The sequence below is a fragment of the Gasterosteus aculeatus genome, chromosome 13 (genome assembly GCF_964276395.1).
Source record: "Gasterosteus aculeatus chromosome 13, fGasAcu3.hap1.1, whole genome shotgun sequence".
Classification (NCBI taxonomy): Eukaryota; Metazoa; Chordata; class Actinopteri; order Perciformes; family Gasterosteidae; genus Gasterosteus; species Gasterosteus aculeatus.
This window is the reverse complement of record NC_135701.1, coordinates 8,106,061-8,125,737: the sequence shown is the minus strand read 5'-3', so window position 1 is coordinate 8,125,737 and position 19,677 is coordinate 8,106,061. Positions and strand designations below refer to the sequence as shown.

The 19,677-nt window shown below is 45.2% G+C and overlaps 1 protein-coding gene across 6 annotated transcripts in view; it reads right to left on the bottom strand.

Annotated features, from left to right (window-relative positions):
* Window positions 1-321: 321 nt before the first annotated feature.
* Window positions 322-19,677, bottom strand: part of pde4d (phosphodiesterase 4D, cAMP-specific) — a 132,134-nt gene continuing 112,778 nt past the window's right edge. For all 6 annotated transcript variants that reach the window (XM_040194909.2, XM_040194908.2, XM_040194910.2 and 3 more), the window contains 13 exons: window positions 18,711-18,747; window positions 18,536-18,612; window positions 18,107-18,156; window positions 14,459-14,571; window positions 7,894-7,987; window positions 7,461-7,636; window positions 7,196-7,294; window positions 6,931-7,095; window positions 6,566-6,665; window positions 4,960-5,114; window positions 4,760-4,882; window positions 4,357-4,539; window positions 322-4,251 (listed from right to left, as the gene is read on the bottom strand). In XM_040194909.2, coding sequence (XP_040050843.1) covers window positions 3,730-4,251; window positions 4,357-4,539; window positions 4,760-4,882; window positions 4,960-5,114; window positions 6,566-6,665; window positions 6,931-7,095; window positions 7,196-7,294; window positions 7,461-7,636; window positions 7,894-7,987; window positions 14,459-14,571; window positions 18,107-18,156; window positions 18,536-18,612; window positions 18,711-18,747 — 1,894 coding nt within the window. In that variant the 3' untranslated portion in view covers window positions 322-3,729. The remainder of the gene's footprint in view (window positions 4,252-4,356; window positions 4,540-4,759; window positions 4,883-4,959; window positions 5,115-6,565; window positions 6,666-6,930; window positions 7,096-7,195; window positions 7,295-7,460; window positions 7,637-7,893; window positions 7,988-14,458; window positions 14,572-18,106; window positions 18,157-18,535; window positions 18,613-18,710; window positions 18,748-19,677) is intronic.

Sequence of the window (19,677 nt, the reverse complement as noted above, 5' to 3'; positions counted from 1 at the left end):
ACAACAAGAAAATAGAGCTTAACAGTAATACATGAACAATAATAATTATACAATAATATATATTATAGAAATGTAAAAGGCCTTTTAAGAGCTTTTGATGCTGTAAAACAGAACACACTAAACTGCACACGCTCTACATATCAACGTGTATAATAAACCCGGTGTAAATTACTGCAAACATGTTATTGAGGGTTCTATTGATCATAGCCTGCTATCTCGGAGAAATCAAATCATTGCACCAATGTTACCAACAAACAGTAGATGCACATGTACATCTCACACTTGTGTTTTACCATCTCAGACAATGATAAGAAACCAGTAAGTAGGCAGAATCAACCCATGCTTTTATTTAATCCATTGCATATAAAAACTTTTTTTTTCATTGTTTTTATTTCTTTTTTTACATAAAGTTGTATGATCTACAGTGCTATCCAATAGACTGCAATTAACAAGAAAATCCATTAAAATAACATTTTACTTGTCCTGTGAAACTTACAGACAAGTTGGCATTCTAAAGACATAACCCCAAAAAATAATTGTCCTGAAGACCTTTTTTTAAGTTACAGTTTGTGTTTTCCTTTCATACCATAAAAAATACAACACAACAATAATGAGAAAAGAACCCACTGTTTCCATTGGTCCAGGGCTGTTTAGAATCTACAGTATGTGTGTCAAAATAAGAGTCCCCGTTTCGGGACTATGATGCACTCACCCACGACCCTCGCCCCGCCCGTCCCGTCCCTGTCCCTCCCGCCCTCCACTACAGAGACATACTAAACCCTCCCGCCCGTCCAGGCAGAACGATCTCAGTGGTTTGGGATATTGCAAGTAATGTGAGTGGAAGTGTGGGGCCGAGCATAGATAAGCAACACACTGTCAGTGTTTCAGCCATAATTAATGCAGCAGTGGCTGAACATGCAGATGTGTCTCAGAGCCTCTGTTGCTTCGTAGCCTTCGGGTCCAGCAGCAACTCCGCCGTCCCACCGCGCCCCCGTTCAGTGTTTGTGGCTGCCGATGCGACCTCGAGGATGCAGACGCAGAGACTCTGCTCGCGCTCGGGTTTCACATCTGTGAGTTGAGTGGCAGGGCGCCAAAGAGGGGGGGGGGGGGGGGGTGGGGGGGGATGCGAGTTGTTGGGACCAGGTCTACAGCAAATGCGACTCTTGGACATCCGGCTACGGGCCACACGTCAGTCAAGTAGTACATCGATGGCTCGCGGTTGAACTGAATCCCCGCGAGCTTCTGCACTGTCGACGGATGTTCTACCCTTTTTTTTTTCTTTTTTTCTTTTTTGATAGAGCAATTTGTGTTTGGCTGTGATAGTAGAAAGGCAACGTTTTCAAATTCACAACTTGAGATCAGGCCAACCCAAGTCAAAGGATTCACTACTAATGCAGCAAAAGAGAACTAGAAAATAAAACGAAAAAAAAAAGGCTAAAGTAAATGACATGCGTTGGATTTAAGGCACAGCCCATGGGCCAAGGAACAGTTTCTTTTTAAAAAACAATTTGGCTTTCCCTCTCTCTTCACTGAGCTACTTCTCAGATAAGCAACATGTCGATGGATCATTTTTACACTAAAGCTTGTGTGTAATAAATATTCTCCCAACAAGAGGTACGTAATACAGCCACACCATCACCAAAAGGGATGATAAGAATCAACCATTTACAACAAACGGCATTATGATAGTAATAACATTAATAATTATATATTATATACAGCACAATAAATATATGTTTGTAAACAGCGATAAAACTAGAAAATGTTATTACAGGTAAGGGCATTGGGTGAGGCAGAAAAAAAGTGAAATCTTGGCACAAAACGAAAGATTAAATAAAACAATTTAACATAATCAAAAAAGCTCTTAAAAAAAGCGATGCGCGGCATTTCAAGTGTTTTTTTGTTTTTGTTTTTTATACATTTGGATGTGTTTCTATATTTTATGTACACAGAAAAAAAAAAAAAAGTATATTTGGGTTTTTGTAACTGCCAAGCCTGTACTGTGGTCTATGCTACAGTTAAATATTTACTGTACCACCTTTATATTGCAGAAACGACTGAACAAATAGAAACATATACCAATAAATAATAGCATCAGGTGTAAATAAAATTAAAAAAAAGAAAGAAACATGGAAAAAAGGGGGAAGTGTCTTGGCCGAGGAGTGAGAAAGCAATGTTCAAGTGTAAGTATCCATGAGTGAGGGATTTGGCCAGTTTAAACACATGGAACCTAAAGAAGCGGTGATATATGAATATATATCAGTGCATTAGAGTATCTACGTAGAGGATAGTCGTATCTGATGATTACACAACAGAGCTGATTGTCTTGTAGAAAACAAAGACAGCAACTGGGTTCAATGTTGTCGTGGCAAAATGAAGCATTGTTTAGATGGGAAATTGTGGCTGGAAATAAGCAGGCATGAATCTGTGGATGATGTGCACATCAAACAATATGGGCACCGAAGATAAAAGGACAATAAAAATCTCTCATGACATTGGTATAAAAATCACACCAGTGGATTTTAACACCATCAATATTTCTGAATACTCTGAACACTAATCAAGCTTCTAAAAAAAAGGTGCTTCTTGTATCAACTACAAAGCATTGCATTGTCTCAGGATGTGTTCAAAAGAACTGCAGGCAACAACAATAAAATGTCAGAAAGTGTTTCAACGAAAGTAAAGCATATGGTTCCTGCACTCTTCTCAGTGAAAACTTTACCCAAATAATAGCTTTTATGATTAATCTCCAAATTACAACTCACAGGATTAACCAAATGTGGGTATAGTAGCATGGGAGCAGTTGTATAAATGCTAATGGGGCAAAAGTGCAAACACCTCCGATCACTCCTTATCTAACCGTCGTCGTGAAGATATGCCTTCAAAATGCTGGACATCTATGACACACTTCTGCCACCGATTTCCAAAAGTTCTCTTCTCTTCTCTGCCAACAAAAGGAAAAGCCTCAGGTGCAAAAGTAAATTCTAGAAAATATCAGAATCTTGTTACAGTACAATACAAAAATGAAAGAGGTCTAGGACAGCGCCGCCGCTGTGTAGTTTTGAGCTTTGTATCAGTCAGGTTTTTCGAGGAAGACTTCTACGTCAGAAATGTGTCTCAAAAAAGCTCCCCGGAGTGCCGCAGCTTTCACCCCCGCAGCGTCCCGGTGGGGCTTCAGCATTACATGTACGTGCCTCCTGACCCCCAGAGGGCAGGAAATGACCTAACCGAGATGGAGGTGCCGATAACCGTCTCTGTAGAGAGTATGGGCACTTGATAAAAACACGTAGAAGCACTGCTAAACATTTCAGGCAAGGCTGAGGCCAAGCGGGGAGAGGGGACAACGTGATATGCGGAGTGGGAGGGGGGCGGGGGGGGGTACAGGGGGGTGGAGCAGGCCGAGCTGCTCGTCCGTACGCCGAGTTGAAGCGCGTGGAAAGTAGGCGAAAAAGGGAAAGAGGGGCACAACTTCAATACAGACGTGGATGGGGAGGAGTTTTCCTGAGTGCAAAAAAAATAAAAAATAAGTTGAAGAAGTACCGGTGGGCGTGTCTGACCAAAGCCGACAGGAGGAGTGGCCAAATTGGGGAGCAGCACACACTTTGGAACCATAAACATTAGATGTATAAAAAAAAACAAAGACAGACTCCACAAAACCCAAAAATATTCTATAAATAATCATCTGTCGTTACTAAGAAGAACAGTTAATCAGGCGGTGTCCATAAACTGCTATGTGTGGGGGGCTTCCGCTCCCTCCTCCTGCTGCGCCGCCACCTCCTCCTCCACAGCACGCGGCTGTGAACAGGAGGTCTCTCCCTCTTCCGTTACCTCCTCCTCCTCCTCTCCTTCGTCCTCCCCCACCTGTTCGTCCAAAGGAATCTCTGTGGATTCAGAGTCTTGCGTGCACAGCGTTTTAGAGTCAGTACAGCTGTTTTCTTCGTCTTCTTCTTCTTCCTCGTCATCATCCTCGTCATCCTCCTCCTCCTCCTCCTCCGGCTGGCTGCCGCTGTCTTTCTCAGTGTCCGACTCCCCGTCCTCCTCCAGGGTGAGCTCGAATTGGAACTTGTCCCCTCCTGGGGGCCGACTGCCGTCCTCGGGGTCGTCCAGGGCCGGAGAGGGGCTTTGGGGGATGGTGCTTTGGTACCACTCCCTGTTGTCTTCTAACGTGTCGAGGATGTCCTGGGCGTCCGGGTGGACCAGGTCAGCCCAGGTCTCCCACAAAGGGTGAACGATGTAGTCTATGAAACCAACCTACAGGGTGCATGAGGGGGAGAAACAGGTCATGTAATCTGTCTGTGCACGTATATGCACACATGTGTGTGTGTGTGTGTGTGTGTGTGTGTATGTGTGCGTTACCTGGCTCTTTTCTACTGAGGCATTGTGTTTGTCACACATGGGACTGATCTCCATGCCCCTCTCCCTCTCTCGGTCCCCCTGGCTGAAGAACTCGTCCATGATGCGGTCCGTCCACTGCCGATACAGCTGCAGAGGCTTGGTGGGGTTGCTCAAATCTGCACAGTGCACCATGTTCTGGAGAACCTGAAACATAAACAAAAGTTTTAAAGTTGTTAAAAATGGTCGCCCATGGCTACATTTTGCATGTCACAAATTTGGGAAGCATCAGATTGTGAAGTGCATTTGAACTTTGATACAACTTATTGTTCCTGTTCTTGCTGTGGACCCGTCTCATCTTTGACTGCACATTAAACCCAACAAAACACACAGTGACGTGATCGTTCAGTTTGCTGCATAGTCTGACCTGTATCCTGTCGGAGTAGTTGTCCAGCAGCAAGACACCGGAGCTGGTCACCTTCTTGGTTTCCACCATAGTTTTCAGATCAGCCAGTAGGTTCATGTGCTTGGACATGTCGGTTGCTAGCACCTGGGGATAACCAGCACGAACCGTTAGCATTCGATACAGAAATACGGGGGTTCCACTAGATACTTCCTTTCACTTACAATGTCAATGACCATCTTTCGCAACGATTGTCTTTGTTTTTTGTTCAGGTTTTGGAAGATGTCACAGTTCTCCTCTTGTAGAAGCTTGAAGCCAACTGCTAGATGGTGGTTCTCCAACACCGACGAGTCATTGTACATCAACGCCAGCTCTGAATCTGCAAGGAGGACACCATCCGTCATTTTAGCTCGAGGAATTGTTTTTTTCCTTCCGGTTTCAAACACCATCATAAAAAAAAACATAATATCTAACATTTTGGAAGGAAATACAAATGCAACCAAGTACCAATTCACAGCAGAACGCAGTCCTAACAAGAGCTACACAGTTCCCTCCTAACAGGCCTCTCCTCGTGGCGTGTGACACGTGCACCGTCCCTCCCTCGCGCCGTGAGCGGCAGTAGAAGGCACCGGCATGTTTTCCCCCGAGAGGTCTCCCCACTCGGGGTCATTCCAATGTCCTCTAGCTGTATTTAGCTTTCCCATTAAGATGCATTAGTCTTGGCCGCAGTGGAACTGAGCAGCGGGGATGGCGGGGGGGTCCTGCTCTGTTGCTCTGTGGCTGACAGAAGATCAGTCGGATGGCTCCTAACTGGGATGACTCACACTGTCTTTACTGCAGGGATTCCCTGTTTGGGCTTATGGGAAGCACAACACATTCTGTGAGTTAAGTGCGTGTGAGGGTGCGCAGTGTATTTCTGTTCTGGTAAAAGTGTGTTCTAATACTCTTATGAAACACACACTTTTGTAATGGGATGCTGAATGATTACTTAAGGAACATACCCAGTGGATTACAATTATATCTTTTTATGTTTTTCTCTAAAAAAACTGTAGTTTTGCTTTTATATTTCCAGATATTTTTCTGTGTCCACTTTACAATTGAGGTGAATGCAAATGTATTTGTGATGCTTACAGCAATAAAAACAAAACAACGGTCGAATGTAAAAAATAGGACACCTCCAATTAAAATAAATTAAAAATAAATTATTTGTCCAGACGGAAAAAATTGCTTTTGATTTATAAAAAAAAGAAATTCTTCAATGCCGTAAAAACAACAGATGACATTGAATTAATTGCATTTTTCCCTGATTACCCTCTTTCCCCTGTTGATCGATTGCAGAAACAACATCAGTGAAAACGAAATAACCATTTGAGCAGCTAGACAAACTGGTCTGATGCTTCGGCACAGGACACCAAACAAAGAGTGCGCTCTACTATATCCAAGTCTTTGGGCCGACGGTTTTCTTCCTGACAGCATGTTAGCCTGAGTGATGACGTAACTCGAGGAAAGGACCTTCTTGCTGTCCGAACCACGGAGCCACCCGAGGACCATTGATATCCATCTCTTTTAACTCCTCCTCCTTGGGAACGCTTGTTTAAGCATCACACCCGACTAAAAGGTGTGTTCTTCTTTGAATATTTTGACCCTTTACATGCAATAAATATGCATCCAATCTTGTTTTTTTACATGGTTAACTTAAAGCGGTGAGGCAGAAGCTACAGTGTGCATGTTCCCACCTGGGTAACAGACTATTCTTGTTTGTGAATACGCACTAATGACACCGCTGAGGCACTGACGTAGCTGCCAAGACGGCGCCAGATTTAGACTCACTGGTGTTGATGAGGAACTGGTTGGAGACACCGGGGTGGTCCACGTCGTGAATTGCACTGGCAAAGATGGCAGCTAGGATCTCCAGGTCTGTGAACACGGCCTGGAAGAAGAAGAAGAAGAAGAAGAAGAAGAAGAAGAAGAAGAAGAAGAAGAAGAAACCAAAGGAGCAGAGGGGAAAGGGGAAGGGCATTAACGAGGGGATGAAATGGTTGGACCAAAATATCCCTGCAAGTAAGAGCCGTTGATTGGACTTTGAGCTGTAGTTTGATTGAAGCTGATTGTGGAAGAGTGGGCTGCGTGTTAGTGCGTGCATGTATGTCTGTGCGAGTGTGTTCGTCCGCTTTGAAAGTGCACACGCGCCTCACCTCGAGGGCAGGGGTGGAGAGAAGCACGTGAGTGGACTGGGTGACGTCGGCAGCATGAATGTTGTTATGGTAGGCCACATCCCCATGATAATGGTCTTCTAAGGTCATCAGGTAGGTTATAAAGGTGTCAAGTGGAATTTTAAACGTTTTGAGCAAGTCCCTCTCCTGTGAAACACAAAACGGAGGAAAAAGAGAGGAAACGATTTCAGGATTCAACAGGCAATGAATTGAAAGATCGAGAGAGAAAGATAGCGACAGTTCTTACCTGGAATATAGTGTACATCATGACTGTCAGCGGCCGATTCCCAGAGAACTCTGCGATTTTAAAAACGTTACGGCCCCATTTATTCACATGCTCGAGTTCCTGGAAAAAAAGCAATGAGATAAACAGTTAAAAAAAAACAAAAAAACCCCATCCTTTTTCTATTTTCTTCCTTCATTATCCGCTGAGCCCCTAAGCCAAAGTACACATCAGATGGTGCACGCTCTATTTATGTGAACGCGCAACATATCTTAGTTGTGTAACGAACCTTAGCTAGTTCATCCTCCGTCTCGGACTTGACGCCGAAGCGAGGGATATTAGAGTTTGTGAGGCTGGAGGAGTGCTGCAGCTTCTTCACCCCGATGATCTGAGACATGGGCTTGTTCTTCTTCTCCTTCTCCTTCTGCGTCTGCGGGGTTGGCATCTCCACTTCATGTTGTTTGTCTGGAGAAACGGGGTGGGAAATAAGCGCAAGGAGAACATGAGGATGATGAAGCCTTTTGTTGCAGTTGGATTCATCTTGTAGTGGTTCAACCAGAAAAAGAGACCAGGTTTTATTCCCGTAAATTGAGGCTGAATTCCATGTGATGGTACCTGCGTGCTGCCTGTGTTTGGGCCTATAGACAACAATATTCATCTTCCTCTTTACTTCTCAGGCAGAAGGAGAACCTGTGAGTGTATTATTCTACTTCATCACTCACCCAGGAAGGTGCTGGAGATGAACTCAGACACCTGGTTCCCAGAGCGGCTCATCTCCGAGAGGTGAGTCAGCTCCCTGTTCAACATCCTCTTGAACTGAAGGAGGGACACACACAGATGAGGGGGGTTCACAGTGTGTAATACAGGGCAGAAAATGTTTAATAATGATTACCCAATATCAACAGAGAGACTCCAAAAGCGATCCAAAAGACATAAATATTTCACGTTAATCCTGATGTGTTTGGGCCACTAATGCTGAGCCTGTTCTGATCAATGACGTTGTAATTTACAATCATTCAATGCTTCCATAAAAAAAGACCTTCCTGCCTTTTACTAAATTTCTAGTCACACCACAGGAGCTGTACCAGGAACGTCATCATGTCCAGTTTAGCACGTGTGCACAAACACACAAAGCAGGGTCAGAGTGCAACCGGCAGTTATCTACACAATCAGCGACCCAATTTACCACGTACTTTCTTTCAATTTCAGTTTTCCTCTGCCACAGTGCCGGCCCCTCCCTCGCCCTATTCTCGCCTCGGTCTCCTTTGCCTACAGTAACTGGAGTGGCAGACCCACATTTAGCTGCAGGTTTTGACCAACCTGATCGACGTGGAGGAGGATGCTTGAAATTAGGGGCTTTTGTAAGTGGGCAACAGTTACAGAACGGATTGAAAATCAGAACCCCGAATGTCTCACTCATTCTGGCGTCCGTCCAAATGCATCATTTATTCATACTGATTAAGTGTATATCAATATTGATCACTTAAAATAGACCATTACTACACTGAAGAGTGCTTTCTGCGCAATTGTGTATTGACATCCTATTGAGTAACACCCACGGGCGATCATTGGATGGCTTTTTAAAATGGAGACACAAGAGGCAAAGAGCCATCTGTGGTGTGCTTTTGTCCGATAAGAAGAGCCTGAACAGGAGAAAAAGCTGCAAATGCACGAGATCTATTTCTAGCTTTTTTTAGTTTATTTTATTTGGGAACAAATTCAATTTGTACTCAAAATGAAAACCATTAATAAAATGTACATGTGGAGCATCTCAACTACCAAGAGAATCGTTGTCCTAGAAAAGTCTCTTAACAGCTTGTGTATTCCATCTAAGACACATAGCTGAAATAACCAACTCAACCACATAAAAGGGAAAATTTCTCCGCATTTAAAATCAAATTCACAAAAAAATGCAACTACGCATGTTCTTCTTTGCCACACCCTCCAGCCATATCAACACCTTCCAAACCATCACAGATGTACCAACATGGATAATGGATCCAGAAACGTCACCGCTTTCAAGCTTTATTCAACGGATGGCATGTTGGCGAGGAGCACCGTGCCGTGGGTTCTTTTGTAGTCATATAACCCTGGATCCAAATATGTGTCAAGGATGAAACACTCAGGAAATGAATGACAATCACATTGAAGAAAGAAAACAACAAAGAAACACGCACGAGTGATTCATTTACACAGACGAATCCGAGACCAGATCTTACCTTTATATATCCCCAGGACACAGAGAGCAGGTAATTAACTTCAGGCATGTTGATAACCAACACAAGAGCTCCACAAATGGAAAGGTACGGGTCTACGGCCCCAAACACAGTTCGGAGGATGAAAGTGCCGGAACGCCAGCAAAAAAAAAAAAAAAACGTCCGCAGGTCTGGCCAGCAAAAAATAAATAAACTTCAACCTAAAGAGCCTTCGATGGTCACCTCAAAGTCCATAAACAGTGAACAGTAATGCTCTGGTCCTGCGAATATCCACAGAAATGAGCCCATGTCGCAGGACGCAGGGAGGAAAAGCAGATTGTGAGAGAGGAGCAGCGGGAACGTGGCTCCCCAAAGATCCGCTCAGACCACACACACTGTGATGCACATGACATGTGCACACACACACACACACACACACACACACACACAGTGGGATACAGGGACGCGCTGCTGAGGTTGTGAATAATTGATGATGGTGCGGATGCTCGGTAGATGCCAAAGCACCGGGACGGCATGAAAAAAATGAATCTGTCAACAGCTTCCAAAACCCGGCCCGACTGGCTGCCAGCCCGCCTCTGTGTGTACGACACCAGCTCCCATGTGAAGAGCCAAAGCTGCTTCGCCTGCCGTGTCACACAACAGCAGCAAATCAGAGCCCAGATCTGGGAGAAGTGTGAGCTCATCATCACCTCTGATTGGCTTGGATTGGAGCGGACTCGAAGTCACCTGCTGTGTGATTGGCTGGGACTGAAGTCAGTGGAAAATCTACCTCTTCCTTTTCCTTCCATTCCTGCAGTGAGGCGGGATGTGTGTGTGTGTGTGTGTACATGCTGTACTTGTTTATTTGAGCGTATACGAGACCTATTTACGTTACATGCAGAACTACGTGTGTGTGTGCGTGTGTGTGTGCGTGTGTGTGTGCGTGTTGACCAACCTAACCTTCTGTTCAGTGTGATATACAGGACAGGTTACCTCATCTAACAAAGGGGAAGAACGGAGGTCAGCTCTCATGCCAGTATTCATGGGGAATGAGTCACAGTAACAAAACTGTAAAGAAGATGTATCACATGAAAACTAATTAATCTTGAAAAATGAACGAGCGTCACAGTTTTCTGAAGTGGGCTCATTTGAACAAACACACAGGCTGCTGCGTTTGAGTTCAAGAGGTTGTTGCTTTGTAGTTTTTATACAAAGCAGATTCAGGTGAATTAAATTGTGACAAAAAAAATGTTGCACCTTGTGACATTGTCTTCATGTTTGATTTATTGAGAACTGAATGATGAATCTTGTTGTTGTTGTTTTTTTTAACCATACATGAGATCCCGTTGAGCTCCATGTTGTGCTTCAAACCTGCTCATAGACAAATGTATGTATGCATCAAAATAAGACTGGTCCTCATTCCCATCTCGCAGCCCGTCTCCTCAAAGCAAAACAAACTGCCTCCAAAACCATTCACAAACAAACTGCTTTCTCTTTGGATCAAAATATGACTTAGGAGCCATATTCTGCCCTTTTACCACAAGTTGATTTGTTTCATTGTGGTTTGAATGAAATGTCTAAAACGTACTGGTCAAAAAACCGACCCATTTAGAGGTCTTCTTCTACTGGGGGCGTGGTCTTCATATATGAAATGACTCCAGTGTTGACCGGCACGCCCACCTGTTTACAACTATCCGCCAGTCTCTGCGCACGGGGGAGTTGTGTTCATTTAACATGTGTTCATTTAATAGTGGAGCGGTTCACACCTGATAAATTGTGCATCCCACCCTTATAAAAGTTATCGATTAGAAATGCATTAATGATTCTAGGGGCAGAATTCAATGAAATGACTGCACAGCTGTAAAGGTTGCCCAAAAAAAGATGCACGGAAAACCGCTTCACCCAAATCAGGGACCTACAATCAATGAACTTGCGTTTGTGAGAGGAGGTTGTTTTCATCAGCGTGTGTGTGCGTGTGAGCACATACAAGCACATGCACATGCATGCGCTGTGTGTCAGTGATGGTCCAGAGGCTGCGTGGATTGAAAAGGGACCAAACCGGTCTCCTGCTTACTTAACACCCCCCCGCCGCCACAGCCCGCCTGGCACTGAGAGTAATTTACAGCAAAGCCGGAGCAGATGAGACCACCGGCTAACTGACATCCAGCAGCTTCCACTGACTCCGAGCCAAGCAGGCTAGCACAAGCCCACCACACACACACACACACACACACACACACACACACACACACACACACACACACACACACACACACAGACACACACACCGCGACACCGCGTCGAAGCCCACGGTTTACACAACAACAGCCACAGACACCCCTCCACACAAACTCACTCCTTCCGTCACACACACACATATTGATAGCTTAGGCAAGAGGTGTGAACACAAACTATTGGGTTGAAATTGGAAAGTGTCACACCGAGCTCAGCTGTGACTTGTGTGTAATTTGCTGTTCGGCGGAGTGACCAGAAATATCCCCTCCCTGCTGCATATAGCCCATGACACCTCCACATCGCTGTTGCGTCGTGTCTTTTCTCACATTACATATTTATTCTGGTGGAGGCGAGCCCCCGCCCCCGCCCCCCCCCCAAACACACACACACACACACACACACACACACCTTTTTCTACAGAATTACAGCAGAACAGGAACACTAATTCCTGTGACTAACTGCTTTCAGAGAACATAACTAAATGCAACGTCTGCGCTCATTCACACGTGTAACAAAACGTGAAGAGGGAAATCGATCTATTCAGGATGCTTAAAGGTAAAGCTTCAGTTCAGTGATAAATGTTAACAAACTAAACTAGTAACAGAAAAGGGAAAAGATAAATAGATAAGAACGGAGAAAAGCCGTCTACTGTAACTTCACTGTTACTTTAGAAGCCTTTCAACACAGAATGATTCACCGTCTCCGTGGGGAAATGAACAAGTATTGATGATGGGGTGTCCTGGATGACTCACCGGTGGATGTAACACACATCGGAGGCTGGGCTAGACAAAAAATACGTTATGTCGTCTCAAAATTGGGGGCATGTCCTAAAGGTGTTGACCCAATGAACGACGATCCAATAATTATTAAGATGGCTCTGTGTTGTAGGGAAACATAGCGTTTCCACCGACATGAGGGGCAAACAATTATATTTAGTCAGGCTGCACAGAGTGTGTGGTGGCCAGATGTGAGGATATAGGCAGGTGGGTGTAGAAACCACTGCGCTGTCCTCAGTTATTGCTTATTGAACTTTAAATGACCAGGGCTGCAACCTGGGATGCGATATTAAAAATCTATTTGAAAGTATATATTTTGCAGGCTGTTGATTCGGAGGATTGACCAATGTTTAACTCTAACACCCTAATGACATAATGGGACAACTACTTCATGAGCCAACAGAAATCTGGATCACGACACAACCGGCGTGAGACATTTCACCTCCTTCAACAGAAAATCCTTTTTCTACCTCATATCGGGTTAAATCGGTTCACTGAGAGCATCGTCCTTGTCCTACATTGTTGTTGTACTTGAAAGGATCAAACAATGAAGCGGCATGCCCATCAAACTTGATACACACACACAGGCAGAGGCGCCCAGGTGCTGATTCTAGAGACGCTTACGGCCACACAAAGGGTGCAAGCGTCACCACAGGAGCATCCCGCACTAGAGGCGCCCCAAAAACACCAGCGCAAAACAGATACAGTTGTCTAATTGTGCTCAATTTCTATTCGGTGGTGTATAATGCTGTGTAGTTCGTAGTATGTCTGCTGCCGTGTAAATGCTTCATCAGCTTTGATAACATTGAACATGGCTCGTCCCTGGCGTGAGATCCTTGAGAGCGAAGGTAGGTCGCCTTGTTTGACCCGCCGCTTCAAAAATACCAGCAGCGGTACAACGTGACTGCTAAAGAGCAGTCGTATGGGTGGTGATGCCGATGTGTTTGTCGTTTAATTCCTTTTACATTAAGGGAATTTTATTTGATGGTTTTGTTTTAATCTCATAATTTTCCTCGTTGATGAATTATGGCTTTATGGAATTATGTTGTTCGTGTTGATCAATGAACAGGTAAAAGTGTGGGAGATGTGTCGACTGTATTACATTTGGTGTGCGTGAACGTGTTGGTAGAGTGAGACGTCAGGCTGGTTGGGCCTGTGGCTGTTGCCATAACAACCAGGGATAGTTGTCCTGGTAAGTAAAAGTGAGGCGGACGTTACTGTCTTTTTCCCTCCCTTCTTTAAACCTTTTCACTTTTACATGAGGTCCTGCATGTGACCGTGGAAACACCAGCGGTGGATGTGTGCGTGCGAGTAGTTCCTTTGTCTGTCTGTCCTCCGTGCCTCTCATCTTGGTTCATACCCCTTTGTGTGACATCACAGTGTGTGACATCACTAGAGCTGCTCAGCATTCAGGGAGGCACAGTAGCCGTCCTCCACAGACACACACACACACACACACACACACACACACACACTGGAGGAAACTGAGCATGCTCACAACACAACTCCCTGCCTGCATTATGATGCTGTCACTAACCAACGGAGATAGTATAACACAAACAGTCCACCGTGCGCTTTGATGGCCGGGTACAGCAAAAAGCATCAAAACACATGTATACAAGCAACTAATAACAGAACAATAGAAGCAGTGAGCTCGTCAGGCTCAAACAGGGACCGCTAAGTGCTGATAAACACTTGACAGAAGAATAAAGAGTCGGTATTGATGGAAAAGGAGCAGGTTGGACACTGAGCCACAGAATAAACGCCACATCACTGCCGCTGGGGGACCATACAGTACATCAACAGATTCGTTAAAATATCTATTTGTAATCAGAATTCATGCATACATATAATCATATCATTATCATATAATAGTATAACCTTACAAAGATTAGTCTGTATAGTTTCCCATCACATAAACATGTTGCTACATTCCTTTCTCATCAACCATGAAACAAAAACCCACCATGGTGAATCCTGGGCAGCAGCTTCTAAATAAGTTAAAATAACTTAACGAGAATGAAAGCTATATCCTGGAATCATGTTGGCCTCCAGAGTGAGACTGTCTTTGTTAACCGTACCTTGTTGGAGGCCATCTCACTGACGGAGTGTCTTGTTTGCAGCGTCTCCAGCTGGTCCAGACACCAGTCCAGCTCCTCAAGGGTCTCAGTGGCCAGTTTCTGGTAGGCCTCCTCTGCAGGGGCAAGACAGGAGGGCAAGGGGTCAGTAAGGGCCCGCTTCAGAGGGCTAGTGCACGGTCCAGGCCCGGGGTCTCCCACCCCACATACAGCTAAGCTGGGATACCCCGAGAAGACACATGGGTGACTCTTCATACTGGACAGGTGAGCCAGCTGTGCGGGCCTGGTGGGAGTCCTGTACCCTAACCCACAGATGAGACGTCTGTGGGTTAGGTAGTTTGTGGAGAAGCTCACTGACTCCCTTGAAGAAAGGAGAGCAGTCCTACAGTTCAAATCGTGGACACTTCCTCTTAAGGATAAAAAAAAAAAGGGTCAGATACAATCCCACAGTTCAGTCAGTCAGTTTCTGGAATCCACATAATAGTTAACAAAAATAAAATAAATCAACGCCCAAGAGTAGAGAAAGAAACACAAGGGAGGATGAGCCATTTCTCAGAGGCTTGTTTAGGATCCCTCCGAAGGCGGCACACACACATCACACTCCGTGATCTATGGGTGTGAGGTCTACGCCATCAATCGTGAGAGAGATGTAATTCCAGTCATGTAGCAGGATAAACAGCAGTCTGCTCAGCAGGCTCATGTCTGCCAATGTGGGGCTTGAGGGAAGACAGGGACGGAGGAAAGAAAAAAATAGAGGATCCAGTGAGAGACTCAGAAAGAGTCGAGATCCATGTCAATACTGTCCAGAGAGGAAAAAAACACTGCACGGTCCTGACATGGTTAACGAAAACAAACACACACACACACACCAGACCAAATGCTAACCATAACACATTATGATTTTGTCAGCTTAGTCCCTCTGCCAATGAAAATATCCATCGTATCCGGAAGCAAAGGGAATAATCCGGCTCTGTGTGTGTGTGTGAAAGTGTGAGCTGGGTGGTGTTGTCTATAAATTCAGTGTACAGGTGGGGTAAAAGGTGGGGGCGGGGTGGGGGGGCTGCTGTTGCTCCGGCGTCCCTGGTAGCCAAACGTGCCCCTCTCTCCCCGAGCTGTACCCAAAGCCTGAGCGGACCGCACCGTGGATGGGGAAGAAGGGAGAGCGGCAAGACGCGGACCGGAGTACCCGGAGGAGCGGAGCCAGAGCCGGGATCTCCCCGCGCACACGCGTGTGTGTGCGTGCTTGCATATTAATACGCCACAACGCGGACGTAGACGGATAGATGGCGGGCGATAGGGCGAGCGGATGCAGAGCGTCACCGTCACGAGGCCCGACCTTCGCCGCGTGCGTTGTTTTTCCTTTTCATTGGGAGAGGAGGACTTGCCTTTCAAAGGCAGCCTGCGCTAACAGGAGACTGTCACCTTGTCACACACCGACTGCTATTAATGCTCGGACCCAGTCAGGAGAAGCACGGTGGGGTGTGAATGCTGTGTGATCGGGGAGATTAAACACAAGCGGGATTAAAAACGGGAAGGGCCACGTTTAGTCACTTCAGTGTGAAGCCTGAATATTTCCAAAGAGCACACGCTCGCAAATCTTTTCTTTTCAACGCGCGACTATTCAGTGAATAAGCACGAGCTCCGACCATCTCGACACCTCTTATGTCACCTCCTATTCTCTAAAATACCCCCCCTCTCCAGCTTAATTGTCTTTGATAAATCTCTCCCTCCCTCCTTCCATCAGTCCCCTTCCTCTCCCACTCTCCTCGTTTCCTCCGCTGATCTCTGAACACCCCCCCCCCCCCCCCCTCCACCCCCTCTCCTTTTTGTCTCCCTCTTCTTTCTCTCTCTCGGTCAGACTCTCTCTCTCTCTCTGTGTCTGTATCCCTCCCTGGTGGGGTGTCGGTGGCTGGGGGTGCTACCCCTTCTGACAGCGACTGCACTGACGTCAATGACATTCTTCTCGTGCTTAGTGCGACATCAGACACCGGCGCTCGGAGAGGCCACTCTGCTGCACAGACGCAGGGCTGCAGGCAAACCGCGTACCGGAGCCGCTCGGCAGCGAAGTCGGACCGCGGGAGGGGGGAGGAAGGGGGAGGAGGGGGGGAGGAGGAGGAGAGGATGAAGAGGCAAGAGGAGAGGAGGCTATTCTAAGAAATGATATTCGTGCGGTAGTTTTTCAGAGGATTTAATTTAATTTAAGTTATTTTAGTAAAAGGCTGTGATTTTCAGCAGTGTTAGTTAAATGTTTAGATGGCATCATGATCCATTGGGCAATAATAAAATAAATACAATTTTCTTTACCCCTGCGCACAAGCGTTTGAATACATAGTTTAATAATATTGATAAAAGAGAACAATATTGGCAAAATAGCTTTTCTTTAGTTCCTCGACTCTGCCCCTCGTGGACAGAGAAAGAACTATTCATCTCTTTACATCCAACAGATCTTGTGTGCTCACCTAAAATGAATAAAAGTCACCGGTCATGTTTAACGTTGACAGTCGGTGAGTGGGATGAGGGTATATAGGGAACAGGGAAGGAGTAAATAAACCTCAATGTAATTCTCCTCCCTTAAGTCACTAATATCCTATTGCTGACTGATTTACTGCAAGATGACCTAGTCAGCGCCTCAGCAAGCCTTTGCTTCACGAGTCGTCAATGTTCTCTTTCATTCTCGTGACTCACATCTGTCCCCAGCTCTCGGTAGAAATGGAATTCCCTCAAATGCGTACGAGGAAAACATCAACAAAAAGTGTTAATTCATGTTTTTACCCCTACAATATTTACAGTGTGTGTTTATATGTTATTCTAGTAGGAAAAACGTTCATTGTGTTGATTTACTCTTCCCCACGATAATAAGCTGATAGGAGAGACACACAGCAATAACTCCACCATTTAAAAGAACATAATGAAAGAAAACTCTAGACTGTTACCGTCTTGAAACGTTTGCTTTAAACGCTCTAACAATAGTCTAATTGTCTCCTCTGTTTAAAAAACACATAGGTGGCCAAATGTCCCTGCTGTTGGACTAATTCAGGCTTATCTCATCTTATCACATTAACACACTTGTTTCTGTTTATCACGATGAAACAGCTCCGAAGTACGCAGCGTTTGAACGCCACCATGCTGATATCCAACATCCCGCAAAAACAGAGCCATCACACCAACGTCCTTTACATTGTTCTAATTGTTTCTAATCTAAGAAATGCCGGTAGTTTAAAGTAAAAGAGTGCATACTGCTACGGCTGTCGGTTATTCTGATGCAATGTCACTTTGAATCAAGCACCACTATTTGGCATTTTCTTCACAAGCAGAAGATGTAAGATATTGCTTACGACACACCATAACGTCGCTGTGTGATCAATGTACACATTTGACTGCAAATGTAATGTCTCTTATGAGTATGACATATTCTATTGTAGTTGTGTGTTAATATATTATCAATGATTTATTTCTTACAAGTACATAATAATGTTCATGAACGGCTTATGGATGCTTTATAGGGGCAATTCAAGTCAACTGCCACCTCTAATGCTAATAATAGTAATTATGTTTACTTTTCCAATAGAAAGGCCTATTCCTGATTATCCACACACACAATCACACGTACACATCGAAGACAAAGTCGTGCTGCTGCTGTGGTTCACGTACCAGTGAAGGTGGTCTTGGTGATGGGTGGTGGGTTACACATGGGTGATCTCCTGTTGGGGATAGAAACAAAGACTAATAAATGTGCTACCCAAAGCAATACAATCAGTAGTTGGCCTCAACATGCGTTATTGTCTTTTAATGGCTAACATTTGCCTTAACTTGTGTCTACACACGTAGGCAGCTGCTGCTTTTGTTGCTACTCAATATGAACAGCAGAGGGCGACGCAGACCGTCAGTGTGCACTGTGCAGGCAGGCGCAGCGTGTGATCACTTCTTCAGTGGACATGTTGCTCATACAGTGACTGTCATCATATATACTGTGATATGCTGGCATGTAAATCACCCCTCCCACATATTTCCCTTCTGTGTGAAACAACAACAACAACAACAACCACAACAACAAAAAGTTCGGTATAGCTTGCGACTTACTTATTGGATGCCCGGTCTTGCTGTAGATTAGTTAATGCACCGAAGTTGTTTCGTACAGTTCTCAAGCTGGCGAGGACCTGGAGGGAAAGTGATAGATTAGGATTAACCACCTTCATTCATGGAAATGTCAAATACGTGGACAGGAGAAAAAAGAAAAAATGGCTCACGCCCTCACCTGTGCAAACGGCGTTACAATCATATCGTCACCGTGACTGAAAGACACAAAGACGGTGGCTTTAATGTGAGCTCCACATCTGCAGTATAGTGGCATTCGGCATCAGAGGAGTGTGCTCATGTTGCGCAGAGGTCAAGGGGAGGCGGGGCGGGTGGAGCAGGGGGTCATCACATTAGATTAATTTCACCATCTCTGATCCACTCCATCACCGTGACATGTTCCCTATCAGTATCGTATCAGGCACCAGCTGAGGCCCTTGCGCACATGGCTCCTGGACGAGGTGGCGCGTCGGGTGCACTTCAGGGAGCGTTGTTAAGGGGGGAGATAGCACTGCTCCTTCATTTGGGCCGAAGGAATGTTAACAGCTAACTTTGAGTCAGACTCCTGCGCAAGCTCCCCGGCCGCCTTACAACTGTGAACAGAGTCAACATTTGTTCAGGTGACAGCGGTGCGTTAGGTGTCTCGCAACTGTGATCCTACTGGTCGCTTCGACGAGACCACGGCCACACACGCACACGCCTAACGGCACGTGAGCCGACGTGTTTGCAGTGAAAGTCAAAAGAGACGCGGGCTCTCGTGTGTGTGTGTCATGTGCTGCTGTCACAAGACCGCTGGCGGTATTCAGAGAAAATAATCAGATAAGAGGAGATGTGTCCTTTTTTATGTACTTTAGGAAACATACACTTTTTATTTACTAAATTTATAGTGAAGCATCATTACTTATCATCATCATAGATGCTGTTCGGACACGTTGTCTCCTTTTTATGCCGTTCATATAGATTTTTTCGCTGCAGAATAAAGCGTTAAAGATGCCGTTTTGACATGTGGCTGGATAGTGTGTGTGGGTCAAAGAAGAATCATTGGTCAATTTATCAGTAAATTTTAGTTTTTCCCGTAGCACAAAGTGTACAATACATGTGACTGGAGAGCCAACATTGAGACCCTCCAGTCACATGTATTATATTGT